General features: G+C 37.1%; 1 protein-coding gene across 6 annotated transcripts in view; it reads right to left on the bottom strand.

The window, feature by feature from the left end:
* The window catches only part of SUPT3H (SPT3 homolog, SAGA and STAGA complex component), a 418,542-nt gene that overhangs the window by 137,322 nt on the left and 263,855 nt on the right, over nucleotides 1–17,365 (bottom strand). For 5 of the 6 annotated variants that reach the window (XM_055406163.2, XM_055406162.2, XM_088831212.1 and 2 more), the window contains exon 6: nucleotides 15,417–15,556. In XM_055406163.2, the coding sequence (XP_055262138.1) occupies nucleotides 15,417–15,556 (140 nt within the window). The remainder of the gene's footprint in view (nucleotides 1–15,416; nucleotides 15,557–17,365) is intronic. The other variant, XM_088831211.1, reaches the window with a different exon arrangement.

A 17,365-nucleotide genomic window follows, 5' to 3' on the forward strand; every position in this document is an offset into this window, starting at 1 on the left:
GGATATTGAATATAGTTCCCTATGCTGTATGGTTGAACCTTGTTGTTCATAAATTTAAACACAATTTTTTATGGGGGCTTCCCTGGCGGCTCAGTGGTAAAAAATCTGTCTGCCAATGCAGGAGATGTGGGTTTGATCCCTGGGTCAGGAAGATACTCTGGAGAAGGATATGGCAGCCCTCTCCAGGATTCTTGCCTGGGAAATCCCATGCACGAGAAGCCTGGCAGGCTACAATGAGGCTGCAAAACAGTCAGACACGATTGAGTGACTAAAGAACAACAACACCAATTTCTAAGTAATACTCCTATTGTACCACCTCAGGTATCCTGTAAGTGTAGTTAAATGAAGCGTGCCTTTGCATAACCTCTTTTGCATAATGTTCAGTAGAGGACGTAGAAAAACACACAGCCCAGATGGTACTTATTTTCTATAGCACAGTATTTTAATTTCTTAAGTAGCAGGATGGATATTTTGATTAACAAACAAAAAATCTAAAATCAAATCCTTTCCCATATTTTTCTCTGGAATTTAACCAGCAGGAAACATAGTACTAAATGTTGAATGACTTCAACCTTTTGATGTTGATACGTTTTGCTGAACAAAACTTTTAATTAATATGAGACTTACATTGAAACACTTGTCTTGGTATTAAAATATTAACACTTGTCACATGGCTATGACAATTCTTTGAAAATCACAGGCCTCATGACAGAATATTCCTTCAATATGAAAAACATATTTAATCACTTTCTAGAAGTATATTCTCAATTATATCAAAGTCTCATTCACAGGTACTACTAGCTAAGTGTTTTTGGCTGAATATAATACAATTACAAATTATAGATGTTTAAACAAAATAGAAATTAATTTTTCCGCATATAAGTGAATTCTGGAGACAAGTAATTCAGGCTTAACATAATTGCTTGCTGATGCTGCTGAGAGTCCCAGTTACTTCCAGCTTTGGTTCTGACATTTTCAAGCTGTAGCTTTTTATTTTTTTCCACGCTTTAAAAGTTATTTATTTATGTATTTATGCATTCAATCATTTGTACATTCATTTCCTGCCACCTCATCCCTGCTTTACTGAGATATAATTGATGTATAAAATTGTGCAGGCTTTAGCTTTATCTTCATGATACAGAATAACCCCTGAAGCGCCAGATAATCACATCTGGATCAAGTAATCAAACATAGGAAGATAAGAAAAGAGATATACCCCTATGCCCCTTCTATTTAAGAAAATCAAGAGAATTCCAAATAGAAATTTATGCTTACATTTCACTGGCCACAGACCAGTGGTATAACCCAACCTAGCTGCAAAGTAAGAAGAGGGGTGCGGTACTCTGGATGCCAACAGCTACAAACCAGGTCCATAAAGGATGGAGAGCAGGGATGTGGCATGGTGAGCAGCTGTTTCCATCGTGCTGGTGAGTAAAATTATTACACATTTATGTGATCTATTATATTGATTTCTAGACCTGATTTTTAGCAATCACAGTGGCCATGAATGAGCTTAAGAGTCAGTATTCGCTCTCATCACAATACTCACCAACATTTTATTTTTAAATGCAATTTATATTTTTTTAACTTCAGGGAATGCTTTCGAGGATAAGGAGAGGACAACACGGAGTCGAGCAAATAACTAATAATATTACCCTAACTCCAAGAAGACTGAGATACTCCAGTCTAAAAAGAAATAGATTTACTTGCACTTATCTATTTGCACATGACAGATAGCATAAAACAACTCAAATGCAGGTGAATGACTTAACAAGGGGCTTGACAAGCGGTTCACTACAATGGGTGCTTCCTCAATACTTACCATTTTTAGTCTACACATTCTACATAAATGTTGACTGGCAGGATAAGGACATTGCTTTTTTAACTGTCCTGTCCTAACGATTTACTGGAATCTTAGCTATAGCCAATGAAAAGCCATCCATCTCAAACTTCATCAATGAGAGAAAAGACAACTGAAGCAGACTTGGGGGTGGGATGCAGAGGGCTGAAGTGACCCTGAGAACAATGAAACTTGAAAGTAATAAAGAGTATCTTGGGAGATGGATATAAGCAAATGCAGGATGGATTTTAACAAAGACATGGCCATGGTAACTGAAAAATACTGCTTCGCATCTGAATGAAACACTTAAAATTGAAAAAAAGTAGTGCATACTTCTTAGGAAGTTCTGCATTTATGCAGTATTTTATTTTGATGATAAAGATACAAACAGAAAGCAAATAAGATGACATTCGATGTGTATTTGAAAAGGAATGGATAGGGTATATTATAGGGTTGATACAATTCCAATCCAATCTCTACATATTCTAAATCAATAATTCTGAGTGGTAACACCTGAGTTTTAATCATAATCTAAAGCTCTGATATATATTCTTATATGTCCCTGAGATACATTCTATTCCATCAGAAAAATATTAGAATTACCAGTGAAGAGAATGGTGACCCATGAATCAGAAGACCTGTATTTCAGGTCTTGTTTCGTCTTGAACACAAAATGGGAATCTCCAGGTTAAGCTGCTTCATATCACTGTGACTGAGTTCTGTCTCCTCTGTATGATTCTATGTGTATCCTGTACCTTAGTGAAGTCCTGAAATCTTTAGAAATACTGCAGAGCCATAGATTCTAAGATTTAAGAGATGAGACAACCTGTGCAAGTCCATACTAGAAAATAGCCTCAGTGTATTTGCAATGATTCTTATATAGAAGAAATATCACCGGGAAGAAGCCATCAGGTTCCTAACTCCGGGGAAATAGCCAGGTATTTCAAAATGGAAAACCTGTGTGAATCACCTCCACTGCAGCACTGACACGGCTGTTTACTGCATAAACTTTTGTTACACCTCCCCTGACTCACAGAAGGGCAACGGACTTAGGAAACCAGGAGGTCTTGTGATATGGATAGTTGAAGAGAGACTGTGGCATTCATAATGCTCTGTACTTTCATTATAGATGGAGAAAAGAAAAAGAATTCAAGGTACATTTTTTTTCACAGAAGTTAAAGGTTAGGAAGATCACTATCACTATGGCTTCAAATACCTCTCCCTCAAGATGCTCCTTACTGTCACTATGGCTTCAAATACCTCCCCCATTAGGTCTAGTACAAGAAACCTAAAGTATACTCATGAAATTTGCAAAAAGTACAAACCACTATGCAATGCATGTGGAATTCATATGCAATTCATATGACTAGTAAATTAAAAAAAAAATAAGTACATGGTGAAAGCTATTAGTTCTTTTAAGAAAAGTATGTCTAAAAGACTATAATATTCAAAGATATACATGTATTCTTTGAAAATAAGAACAACATTTTCAAATGGATATCTGATCACATAAACATAGATGAGCATAAAGGGAAACCCCAAATAAATTAGTGTAGTGTGATACTTTTTCCTTCTACCAGTCTATACAGTGTCGCTTGTTAGATTAAACTGGACACTCTATGAGAAAGGTCATTGATAATTTGATTATAAGGAAATAACAGCGAGGCTTCAAAAATGTAGGCAAATGCAATGGACACATTTTAAACTTCCTTTAAGAAAGTTAATGTCTACTTCCTAACACTAACCAAGGCAGTAGATACTTTCTGTAGACAGGGAATGTGAATATACCTTTGCATATTCCTTAAGAGAAGCATATCCTTTACCATTAACTGAAGAAAGAATAAAATCACTACCAAGTCCCTATTAAAAAGAAGTCAGATTTGGTATGTCTGTGACAGTTTAAAGAGCATACTATGTGGGAAAACAAAATAAACATTTAACCTGGCCAATGAAAATGGTTTTGGAGTTTCAACATTTGGCAGACAGGTGGAATTAAATTCAAGGCAAGTATTCAGAGAAACTAATATAGTATTTAAATATTTGCTTAAGTAATATAGTATTTAAAATAACATATTTGAAGAAATGTTTTTGTTGAAATGTTTTACAGTTTTAAGTAAGGATATTTTTAAGAGAAAAGGCTTGACTGAAGAATATTTTACTTTGTCATTCTGGGAACTTCAGTGGAATTTTTATATTTACTCTTTTATTAGCCATTTTCTTTTAAGTCTAAGATAACTGAAGCGTATCCCTTGTAGCTTTTAAAAGGAAATTAGATTTAGATTAAGATTATATAATCATTTTTGAAGGAAGACACTGAGAGTCTCAAAGTTGGATCTAGCGGATGTGTGTACAGGCTAGAAATGATGACTGGATGAATGGAGGGCTGCCTGGGGGCAGTAAGCATCCACGGCACTGGCTGCCTCCATTGCTGCAAGGTTGCCCTACACACCTCCACAGCAGAGTGGTTACCGTTTGGCCCTGCCTTTCAGCCACGTGGCCAGGTCCCTGCCTGGACACCCAAAACGAACCAGGTCAATCAGAGGCCACATACTGAGATCTGAGATTCTTATCCCAGAGGGTGGGTCTGCCTCTCTCCAGGTGAAGAAGCTAACTTGGGAGCACCTGCTGGCAGAGCGTTACCCAGGCGGTAAAAAATGTCAGTCAACACGAAAAGAAAAATGAAGCCTATGCAGAGAGAGAAGCAGGGGATCAGAAACTGAACAGAATGCTGATTTCATTTGTGTCTGCCCTGCAGTTCCAGAGGCCCAGCTGTATTTCCGTTGTTGGGTTGCTAAGAAGATACAGATCCTCTCATGAGAAATTTGTCTGTATCCAGAGCTCAACGTTTTTCTAAATAACGTATCAAATGGGTTATAAGTAAATTTATAAATTTAGCCTGCCATTGCTTGCCTCTGAATGAATCCATGATGTCTATACACTCTGTACACCAATCACAGAAAGAAGAGTGGCAACTCTTATTGACGTGTAACTCCCAGAATAACTTTGTACCGTCATCCTGAAAAAAACTAATCTCTTTCCTATATGTAACCAACACTTCTTTTATTTAATAGCACAGTAAATTAACACACATCTTTAATTTACCATCAGAACATTGCCAGTAGCTTGGACATAAATCATGTAAAGTCTTAAATGCAATCATTAAGTCCTTTACTCAGTAGGGAATATGATCATCCTAAATAACCTTATAAACAAATCAGGTAGAGGTGCCAAATTTTTTTACTGGCCTCTAATACCAGTAGTTTTGTTACCAGAGAAAACAAGCTGGATAAAACAGTTTCTAGAGATGATAAGCAGTTCTATTGTACTAAAAATTTGTGAATATGTAAAACTTAACTTTTAAAACTAAAATACAAAATCCTCCAACTTAAATCCTAAAAGTGTGTTCTGAATTCAGGCTGCACCTTCTCATAGAAATATTGTCTTAAATGGTGTGTAGGTTCTTAAGTAATCTTACAAAAACCTCTTTAACCCATATGTATCTGGATTGTATCCAGTTTATGGAAGGATCAGAAGAGGCATAATTAATTAAGAGAATCTGGTCCTTGTCCAGAATTATGCAAAATTATAAAAACACAAAGTTGACATCTTATTTTATTTCTGAAATCTCAACTTCCTAGAATATCTCTCTTGAATCTTCTCTTTCCCAAAGACACAGAACATAGCACATCACTTAATGTTCTCTACCGTTATATTTCTCTAAAATTCAAACTACTTTACCTTTACCCCTGCTGACCAAAAGTCTTTAAAGAAAGTCCCTTTCAGTAGATGATTAAGAGGTAAGCAATGGGATTCACATCAATATGTAAATAACCAAGTGTCCTTGGCCCTGCAAGTGTTTTTAAATATTTTGAAAGAAGAAACAGTGATCTCTCATATCAACTATGGTTTTGAAAATCGTGGATTTAAGATAACAAAGGTTCACATTTGTAAAACAAATATGATAAATCTCTTATCTTTTAAAATGTGTGATTTTTTTTCAGCCATTACCTGAAATAGCCAAAGAAAAGCGAAAGTAAAGCAAATAGCCTTCTTTGCCTTGAAGCTCGGGAGGCTAGTAACCATATACAACTCAAGGAACTGCTTCCAAATCAATTTTTCCAAGTTGGAAGAAATATGACACTTTTCTGCTGTTACCCTTTTCCAGAATAGTGCTTGCACCCATGAGTTTTCCTTCCTAGCATTTTTGCCTTTTAACTGTGATCTTCAGTAAGTGCTTTGCTGCTACTGCTGCTAAGTCGCTTCAGTCGTGTCCAACTCTGTGCGACCCCATTGACGGCAGCCTACTAGGCTCCCCTGTCCCTGGGATTCTCCAGGCAAGAACACTGGAGTGGGTTGCCATTTCCTTCTCCAATGCATGAAAGTGAAAATGAAGTCGCTCAGTCGTGTCCAACTCTTAGCGACCCCATGGATTGCAGCCTACTAGGCTCCTCCGTCCATGGGATTTTCCAGGCAAGAATACTGGAGTGGGTTGCCATTTGCAAACAGAGGATAATAACAGAACTGACCCCAAGGGTAGACATGAGCTGACGTCTGTGTCAAGGTTTAGAACAAGTGTTTGGTGTATACTAAGTCTACACAGATTCTGTAGTTATCACTACTATATCTATTTCTCTGGTATATTACAGGTTTTGTCAAGGAAACAACTGTATTGTGAATACCATGTCCCCACAATCTAGTACAGGAGCTGGCAAACACACACACAAATAAAATTAAAAAACACTACTTCATTTTTAAGGGTCATAAACTGAGATGTACAGATTTATGATTCCTCAGAATTTAAAAATAACCACTGAAAGAATTAAATACAAGTTAACTCTGAAATTACAAATAAAAAAGAATTAATGAAAACAGGTGAGAAAGCAAAAAATGAGGAAGAATAAAAAAAGATAAAAACGCATGTGCTATGTAAATAAGGGTAATGTCATCAACTGAAAGAAATTAAGGGAAAAAACATTAATATACTTTTAAAGACAGTTATACCCAAACTAACTGGTTCAGAAAGACTAATAGTAAAGACAGGCAAAGTTGTAACAAACTTAGGTATTCACTGGAACAAGAAACCCAGACCTGGACCTGATGAAGGCTCTATCAACAAGACGTGATAAAGCAAAGATGTAGATGCAAGATTTCCATGCCACAAGAAATTCAACAGTAAGGCTGGTGCATGGGGATGACCCAGAGGGAGGATAAGGGGAGGAGGGAGGTGGGAGGGGGGTTCAGGAAGGGGAACTCATGTACACCTGGGCCAGATTCATGTCAATGTATGGCAAAACCAACCAATATAATATTGTAAAATAATTAGCCTCCAATAAAAAAAAATAAAAGGCATCTATAAATTCAAACTATTTTCTAAGTAGAAATCAGCCAATAACAGAACTGTTCAGAGAAGTATTTAATGGATCAGAGAAGTGAACAAGTATATGTTATTACTTGAAGATGCTAAATTGTAAAATCCTATAATAGCAAATACACAAGGAGAAGTGCATAACATCTATTGCCAAATGTTCTGAACTGACAACTAGAGGGAATGAACCAGTGGTCACAGATGGTACTGGTCCATTTGAAAAAAAATCTGTTCATTAAAATTAGAACTGATGTTCAGTATCAGCCTGTAGACATATCTGAACACTGCGGGTAAATACTGAAGCAGTGATCCTGAGATCTGGGTTTCTAATAAGACTGTTTTAGGAGCGTTTATTACTGGTCTGTTGATGGAGTTGGTTAGGAGAACTTCTACAGCTGGAACTGTGGAAAAGCCACTACTCTAATTTAAACAGGAAGTTATTCAAACAATGAAAATTATTTGCAACTGGAAAGCACCTTAAAAGGTGTGTTGAAGAATTCCTGGTACAAAAACTTCATAAAGGTATATAGTTTTTTTTGTAATCCTATGTGAATGAGAAGAAAAGACTAATTTTATATAGCTGGAAACTGCATTCTTTAAGCAGAAGAGAAAAAGATTCAGGTTGTCCAAAAGACAGATTAATAATATTTGTATATATCACCTATTAATTCTCCTTATTTGGACAAATAGTTAATGAAAGTTTATAATGTTCAAGGCACTGTGCTGGGTATAGACAATATGAAAGTACAGTATGTCCATACTCTCAAGGACCTTATTTAGTAGGTCAAACTAAGCAAAAAACAACTAGTTATAATCTTTCACATACTAAAATATCAGAACTGAGATGCGGCCAGTGGAGAAAGATTAACAGAAGGGAAAAAAGATGAATGCCTGTGTAGGGAACTGCAAGTTCAAGGGGCTCCTTAAATAGTGTGGGGTGGTGATGGCGGTGTGTGTGTTTGTGTGTGTGTGTATGTATACATGTGTGCTTCGGGAAGTAATATGGGTAAAGAGAGGGAGCAGGAATGGTGGGAGAAGAACATGAAAAAGTTTGCTGGGACCAGATTATAGAAGATGCATGAATAATGTGCTAAGGAGTTAAGACTCTTCTACAGAAAATGGAGAGTCAGGAACAGCAGAAGCCTGGCAGGATGTGATCTGTCCTTTGAACCAATCCTTAATAAACAGGAGAGTTCCCAACAGCCATCCACATGCAACAGATTACACTGATCACTAAATATTGACAGCTTACTTCAAAATTCCTATTTCTAAATGAGGAATACAATGATCTAAGGATAAGTCTAATTGCATTAAACAGCTTGATTTGCATGATTTATCACAAGGTGGTGGCAACAATAAGAACTGATCTTAAGGCAGCTCCTCAGCAAGGATGCAAATAAAGGAACAGAAGGAAATTACCTAACCACACAATCAATGATCGGCTAATTCCACTCAATAAATGATGGCATTGCAAAAACAAAACTCTTTCCACAGAATACATTTATTTTCATATTTAGAAGGACTGACTTGTTGAGATTAAACCAGTAAAGATAAATAAAAGTCAGGCTACGTAACAACAATCTGCCCACCTACTGTGGGGAATTCGGGTGAAGGAGAAAGAATAGGGAAACATAATCTACAAAATATTCAGGACAAAAATATTTTGGTTATTACAACAGCCACAATTTGAGAACTATAAACATTAAATGTAAATTAGTGGTAAGTCCTGTGGTGTTCTTAAACTCAATGATATTTTAAAACTCTTCTCTGCCAAGGTGTTTTATAAACAAGTTAGCAGACTGATCTCTAAGGAAACCCTTGAAATGTATCTTTTAAAAGTGAAGGATTTCATTTTCAAAAGGGTAAGGTGAAATTATTTGAGAAAGAAAATATTGATTGATTCTACTAAAAAACTTAATTGGACAGTGTCATCAGATGTATTAGAGGAAAATCTACTTAAAAGACTGAACAATGCAGGCTACAAAGTGCACTTAACAAGACTGAACAGTGCGGTGCAGCAAAGCCTGGGATATGGATGGTCAGTTTGCCTCACTGGTGTGCATCTCCCACCCCACCCCAACAAATAATGCTCTGCTTTAATGAAGCTGAAACTTCTGGTGAGGAACGTGGAAGTGGATGGCAATCACTGTATCTGTATTTTACTACCAAGGCCAGATTTAAAATACATACTCTGTCTCCAAAACAAAAGATACTAAAGGATATCAGATTGTAAGTCCTGATTCGGATTAAGGGAAATATGACTACTATGAATATTGCTTCAATGCTGTCACCATGTATTTTGTTCCTTAATAGACTAGGGAAAGGGCAGGGAGAAGAATTTTTTCAGTCATCCAGACATTAAATAGTAAAAAATGCTCAGCGACTCTGAGGGTGGAAGATGATAATTGGAATGTTGATACTAAGTTTTTTATCATAGAGACGGTAGTTGTCATTTGACTAATCTTGCTCTAAAATTTTTCTACAGCAAAGCATAACCCAAGAGATTAAGCATCTTACATGTGACAGAATGATCAAAACACAGCTACCATCACCCAACCACTTCTGGTTTCACACCTGGTATGCGGGGCACTCTGAACAAAACAGAAGTCTGACTTTACCCTCAGTTCACATGGTTAAGAGCTCATAGTTCACATGGATAAGAAAAGCCTGAAAGAATTCCTTGAGGAACATCTGTCAAATCTATGTATTAACCTACAGGATGATGAGGACGTGGGTAAGAGTCAGGGAATAGTCTACTGTTATAAGATTTGTAACTTACTCTTCATGTCACTGATTGAAAAATGTCTCCTCCAGATGTTTCACGGCAATGAACATACAGGTCTCTACCATTCCATGATCCGTGCTAGTCCCTCAGTTGTGTCCAGCTCTTTGTGAACCCATGGACTACAGTCACCAGGCTCCTCTGTCCATGGGATTCTCCAGGCAAGAATACTGGAGTGGGTTGATGCTTCCTTCTCCAGGGGATCTTCCTAACCCAGGGATCAAGCCCAGGTCCTGCATTGCAGGCATATTCTTTACTGTCTGAGCCACGAGGGAAGCCCAATAATCAGAAGGTAGGCATAAAAAGTAGTTTGACAGAGCTGGAAATCAGTTTCAGAGTTATGTATCATACCAACCTTTGTGTTCTCCTGAAGTCATGTAATACTCCCTAGTCTGCAGTTTCTAGGCCAGAAAAATATACACTAAGTTACATTAATTCTGCTTTGTGCAGCTAGAATTACCAAAGATTTTGGGGGTATTTCTATTAGTATTCCCCAAAGAACAATTTCACGGAGTACTTTTAATTATCTGAACAAAAGTTACCTTGAAAAGAATAACAAAGACACAGTGATGTGTTCTCTTGATGAATCTCTTTCAGAAATGAATCCTATCACACTATTTTATGTTTTAAAATGGACCCTAGTTCTATTATTCTGTTTTGTGTCCTCTTCAACAAACCACACTGAAGTTAGTTCTATAAACCACTCTGAAGTTAATCATAAAATCTTTCTTGAAGAAGACATGTGCTTTACTTCAGAATAAGCAAAATTTCAAATAAAATAGCAAGTGAAATAGAATATACATGTCTCCATCACACAATCAATAATCTACTAAGAAGGTTCAAAATTCAAGACCAAATATAGTACTAGTCATAAAAATGGCAACCACTTATTGAGCCTGTATTCCCTTTACCAGTGTACTCAGCTAGCTTGTGATTTACCAGTTATTACTAAAGGCCTGTGAGGGCAGAAACCATATTTTGTCTTTTTTATAGTTGTAACTTCAGGACCTAGTACAGTGACTGATAAATAAAAGCTCAGACAAATGCTGAATGAATTAAAGAGTGGAAGGATGGATGGCTGGATGGTTTGCTTGAATCCAAAGAAAATGATTTCCACTCATTCTAACATGCTGTCTCTAAGGGAAAAAATTCCAGAGATCTGAGCAGAAAGTCAAGATTATGATGTACCTCCTCTGCCAATTCTTAACACATAATGAGAGGTCCTTTATCCTTAAGGACCTTTGTGTCTGCCTTTTCAGCACCTATTCCTTATTCTTAAGGCTGCAGGGGCTCACGCTTTTACAGAGGTTAACTGCCCCCTCTTTGGAGATGGAGCATATGACTTAGGCTAAACCAATCAGAGCGTGGTCATCCTATCAGTACAATTCAGATGGCACATGAGGTCTAATTCAACTTTCAGTCAATTTTAAACAATCTTTAAGCTGTCTTAAATTTTATGTATTCCATTCTTTCTTTCTAGATTCCAGGATTAGGCCTCTGACTTAAAAACAGTCACTGGGGATTTTCAGCACCCTAAGCTGTATGGATGTGAGAGTTGGACTGTGAAGAAAGCTGATTGCCGAAGAATTGATGCTTTTGAACTGTGGTATGGGGTCACACAGAGTCGGACACGACTGAAGTGACTTAGCAGCAGCAGCAGCTGGAGAAGACTCTTGAGAGTCCCTTGGACTGCAAGGAGATCCAACCAGTCCATTCTAGAGGAGATCAATCCTGGGTGTTCATTGGAAGGACTGATGCTAAAACTGAAACTCCAATACTTTGGCCACCTCATGCAACGAGTTGACTCACTGGAAAAGACTGATGCTGGGAGAGATTGGGGGCAGGACGAGAAGGGAGAGTCGGACACGAATGCACGACTGGACTGAACTGAACTGAACTGAAGCTGTTTAAAGGCTGCCCTTTGGTGAGCTCTGAACTTTTGGTCCCCTGTTTATTTTACCTGTTTGAGGATTAGTCAGAAAGTAGAGAATTTACTCAATTTTCTTTTTCGTGTTCCTTGTTTACACCTCCTTCCCAAACCCTAGCAGCTCATTAGACAGGATATTTTACTTGGTTAATGGGTAGAGCAGCAGGGTCTTAGGTGAGGCTCGTATGTGAGTGAGGACAGGTCCTTTGTTAAGAAAATACAAAGCTGTCTGCAGGCTTTAGTGACCCTTTCTTGGCTTTGGTTGAGAGTCACATTCAGTTGATTAGATCTCAAAAGATTGGGATGCAAGAAACAGGATCAACAGCCAAACACACCTGGGTCTTTCTGGGCGTGGGTACAGGGGGTCTGAAAGGTGCTTGGAGGGGAGCTGTATTTATAATGTATTATGCTTATTATTTCCCTGCTTCTCTTTCCCAGTCTCTCAAATATACTAAAGCAATTCTGAACATCATTTAATCTACACTTGATAATTTAAGAGGGATCTTCAGAGGTCATGGATCATCAGTTCAGTTCAGTTCAGTTGCTCACTCGTGTCCGACTCTCTGCGACTCCATGAATCACAGCACACCAGGCCTCCCTGTCCAACACCAATTCCCGGAGTTCACTCAAACTCATGTCCACAGAGTCGGTGATGCCATCCAGCCATCTCATTCTCCGTCGTCCCCTTCTCCTCCCGCCCCCAACCTTTCCCAGCATCAGAGTCTTTTCCAGTGAGTCAACTCGTCGCATGAGGTGGCCAAAGTATTGGAGCTTCAGCTTTAGCATCAGTCCCTCCAATGAACATCCAGGATTGATCTCCTCTAGAATGGACTGGTTGGATCTCCTTGCAGTATAAGGGACTCTCAAGAGTCTTCTCCAACACCACAGTTCAAAAGCATCGATTCTTCGGCGATCAGCTTTCTTCACAGTCCAACTCTCACATCCATACATGACCACGGGAAAAACCATTGCCTTGACTAGACGGACCTTGGTTGGCAAAGTAATGTCTCTGCTTTTTAATATACTATCAAGGTTGCTCATAACTTTCCTTCCAAGGAGCAAGCGTCTTTTAATTTCATGGCTGCAATCAGCATCTGCAGTGGATCATAGATCTCTACTATTCATACACCAAAGTGTTGGTGATGGGGAAAGATAAATGGAGTGTTAGTTAATTTAATATGATGATGGACTAGCAAGTAGATATTGAAAATGGACATAAAAATTCAGACACTTTTTATATTTCAAATCATATAATACTTAACGAAGCAAATTATGAGTAAAACGCAAAGCCAGGCACACACACAAATCAGCTGAAAACAACAGGAAAGGACTCAGTCTTTCACATGCTTCCTCAATGTTTGAGAAAAAGCTAGAATCCTAGGAGTTTTTATGCCTGTAAATTTCTTTTTCTCTTCTAAATTACATTTAAATGAAACAAAAAGAAAGAAAAAAAACAATAATAAGCTTTGTTGGTAGGTCTATACCATTTTCATACGTTCGAGGGAAGAAGGTAGTAAACAAAGTTTCTACAACTGTAAGTGATGCTTAGAGGAAAATTAAATCACTGAGTGATGCCAGGACTGATTATTCTACTGCACTTTAAAAGCCAGGGATTGCAGTCTGTGAGTCCAAAGTGGTTTCATATGGACTGCCACAGTTGTGGTTTACGCTTGAAACTATAACCTGTCAAATTAGAAGCAGGCAAGGACTATGCTCTTAACGGTTCCACTTTCTACTGTCTACAGTTTTGTCTACAAGTTCAGCATTTTTTATCCAGTTTAAGTTCTGTTATTTGGATGAACAGAATCTCAAAACTACTCTTTGTTATTTTGGTTAGAGATTTTAGTTATGATTCAAGTCTTGGAGAAGCTGGCACTCTTCACTTTTCTTGTATAGATGAAGCTGACTTTCACTGCAATTGTTTCTATCAACTATTGATATTTTATTATCCTGGTCAACACTATGCAATATGTAACTATAGGGAAGAGAGATTAAACCATATGAGCTCCCAAGCTTTTTCTGCCCTACATTTCCAAATATTTGATCCATCTGAACTTATACCTTACTGACTCATCAGTTTTCCAGGCCCACAGTAGCCTGCTATTATGAGCTTACTGTTACAACATGCTCCATTTCTCTCCTTCTCCTTGATTGTGGAATGCCCTTCTGGGCAATAGGCTTGGTTGACAGAGATTTTCCTGTCAAAATTGAAAGAGCTACTTGTTCAATTTCACTAATGTTTTCTGTAGAGTCCTTCCTTAATAAATTTTTCTTAATGCCCATTTGTATAATGTAAAAATGTTTAAAAAATAAAGCATAAACAATATTTGCTCTCTGCGTAATGCATCATAAGTAAAACCATGCCACTAAACAATCATATCCTGTTTAGGCCATAATGACATCAGAAATATATGTTTATCATCTGCTTTGGACAACTGAGCATGTTTTTGGCCCAAGGCAAAGTTGAACTAAAATCATTTGCAGTTGCCTCAAACCAAGATAACCACACATTTCTAAGGTAATTGATACCTAAGAAGAACACTGCCTTTAGATCACAGCTCATGATCTAAGCATACTAATTCTTGAAAGAAGGCTGTTAAATTTTATAAAGCATGGATGTCTACTGGACTTCCTCCAATATTTAACATGAAGTAATTATATTTTTACATGCACAGAGACTATGATAAAGTCAGCACTTAGCACAATCCTTTCAGAACTCTGGAATTACCTCTCTTGCCCAATTTAAAGAGAAGGGGGAAAATGGAGTTTTTTTTTTTTTTTAAAAACATGTAAAAGTATTATAAGAATGATAAGAATAACGCCTTATATTTTGAAAGGCACTCAAATGAAATCAGTCACTACTTTTGTTTTTCCAAAGTATAATATTTAAGGAAACAATCTTATGAATAAATAGCTAGCGTAAATAGAAGTCATACAATTTTTCTTATCCATTGTTAAGACATGCCCAGGGAATCCAAGCACTTGTCACTGACATTGTTTTTCAGCAATATAAAGCATGTAATTGCCTTGGATACTACCTTAGCTGGTGAGGCCAACCACAGCCTGCAACTACAGGCTGAAAAATATAGGCTCTTCATACCATATGTCAACACAAAAGCAGTAAGAATTAGTTTTGCCCACACAGATAACTGGACGGTTTGGTACAAAAACTAAGTAAATTATTTAATTATAAACTAGCTTTTATGGAAGAAAATAATATCAGTAAAAGTAAAACCCAGAAGGAAGCTTAGGGAAATCTACTCATATTCAAAGGAGGAAACAAAGAAACAGGAGACTGAAGCTGTTTCCCAAAGTCAGCTATGAAGGCAGAGTTTGACATCCTTCCCAGGACTACTTCACTGCACAATACTGCTTCAGACATGAAACCACTGATTTGGACAATTCAGACAAACATTTAAAGAACATAAGAATAGAACAATCCAATATTACACACACTGTAATGGTTCTTCTATTACTCTAACAAGGGAAGCATGTACTATACCTCCATTCTTTCTTGTTTAACTTCATCAATTTCATCATCTTCAAACATTGCCAAGAGTTCTCCTGTTTGGTCAATAGAGTTGAGAAAGTCTTGAGCGATTTTTTGTCTTTTGTTTACATTATTGCTGCCACTCAATTTGTCTTCATGAAGATAAAGGAAGGAAAAACAAAATATTCTTAAATAGGTTTACATCAGTCCTAACCACTGTAGTATGGAATACTGCACATAAAATGCAAAACTAGAATTCTCTCAAAATAATCTTCAAAAGGAGAACCCTTGTATCCAAAACAAAAGCATAAAGTCTTACAGAATTGAATCAGCTACTTATGTCAAGAATAAGATTGAGAGAATAAAACCAAATAATCAATTACTACAGTAAGTATTTATGGATTGATTAAAATTTCTTATAGAAAAAAAAAAGAAGGGCTATCAGATTTGGAAAAAGAATCCTGCTACGGCAAGCCCAATTGAGAAAATAAATAAAAACAAAGACATAAATAAAAGGCATTAGGATTTCAACTTGAAGTTAAAAGAAGAAAATACTAGGTACATTACTATGACAATATATGTAAAATCTATGGGATGAGATTTCACTCTTTTTCTCGTAAGAGATAAAACTATCATACTTACTTAAAAGCAAAACAAAACTCTGAGAAAGTTACTGCAAAAAGTCAGGAAGGAATGTAACATACAATACATAATTAGTACAGTTTAATACACAAAAGTATCAGTGTGAATCAGTGAGTAAGAACTGGATTTTTTTTAATGTGACAAATTACATACTCATATACCAAATAAAGACAACCCTAACATTTTGGGGTGAGAAGAAAATCTGTCATTCTCTGCTCCAATACAACTTCGTTATCACCCACCTCATTTATGTTGCTGCTATCAAATACACTACATATCTGTATGCTATAGACTCAACAACACAATTATATATATTAATACAATTGCTAACGCAGTTATATTTTCTTTTATATTTACCTACATAATTACCTTTATAGATACCCTCTGGGTGTGTGTGTGTGTGTATGTGTGTGTGTATTTAATTTCTAGTTGCTTCTATTAATATAATTTCTATTTCTTAATTGGTATTCTCTATTCTGTGAGACACTGTAACTGTACCTTTCTTTTATTATATTTACATATGGTTTCCTTAAGTTTTCTGAATGCATTTATAAGTTCAGTTCAGTTCAATCACTCAGTCATGTCTGACTCTTTGCGACCCCACGGACTGCAGCATGCCAGGCTTCCCTGTCCATCACCAACCCCTGGAGCTTACTCAAACTCATGTCCATCGAGTTGGTGATGCCATCCAACCATCTCATCCTTTGATGTCCCCTTCTCCTCCCACCTTCAATCTTTCCCAGCATCAGGGTCTTTTCCAATAAGTCAGTTCTTCGCATCAGGTGGCCAAAGTACTGGAGTTTCTATACTCCAAAATATTGAATATATTTATAATAGCTATTTAAAGTTTTCATCTGTGAAGCCCAACATCTGGCCCTCCTCAAAGGCACTTTGTCTTATGTGCTTATTCTTGTCCTTTTTATGGATCATATATATCTGTTTCTTTGCATGTCTAGTATTTTGTTGTTGTTGATGATGAAAATGGATATTTTAGGAAATATACTAGAGCAACTCTAGATGAGAATTCCCTTTCCTTCCTGGGGCTTGTTGTCATCATTTGCTTGTTTTTTTTTTGTTTGTTTGTTTGTTTAGTGACTTGGCTGGTTTAGTTCAAATAAGTCTCTTTCCCTCTCAGTGTGTAGCCTTTGATGTTGCTCTTCAGATAGCACAGCCTTGAGCGTGTGAAGAGCCTACTCCACCACCAGGAATGGCTGTGGTTTTTAAGTCAGGTTCTCTTTTGCCGTCACTTTTCTCTCCATTAAGTTTCTGGCTGGTCTGACTCTATTTGTATCATACACAGCTGTTAGCTTCCACTAACT

This window comes from Moschus berezovskii, chromosome 23 (assembly GCF_049115385.1).
Source record: "Moschus berezovskii isolate FMDL1 chromosome 23, NW_MosBer_1.0, whole genome shotgun sequence".
In the NCBI taxonomy this organism is placed as follows: Eukaryota; Metazoa; Chordata; class Mammalia; order Artiodactyla; family Moschidae; genus Moschus; species Moschus berezovskii.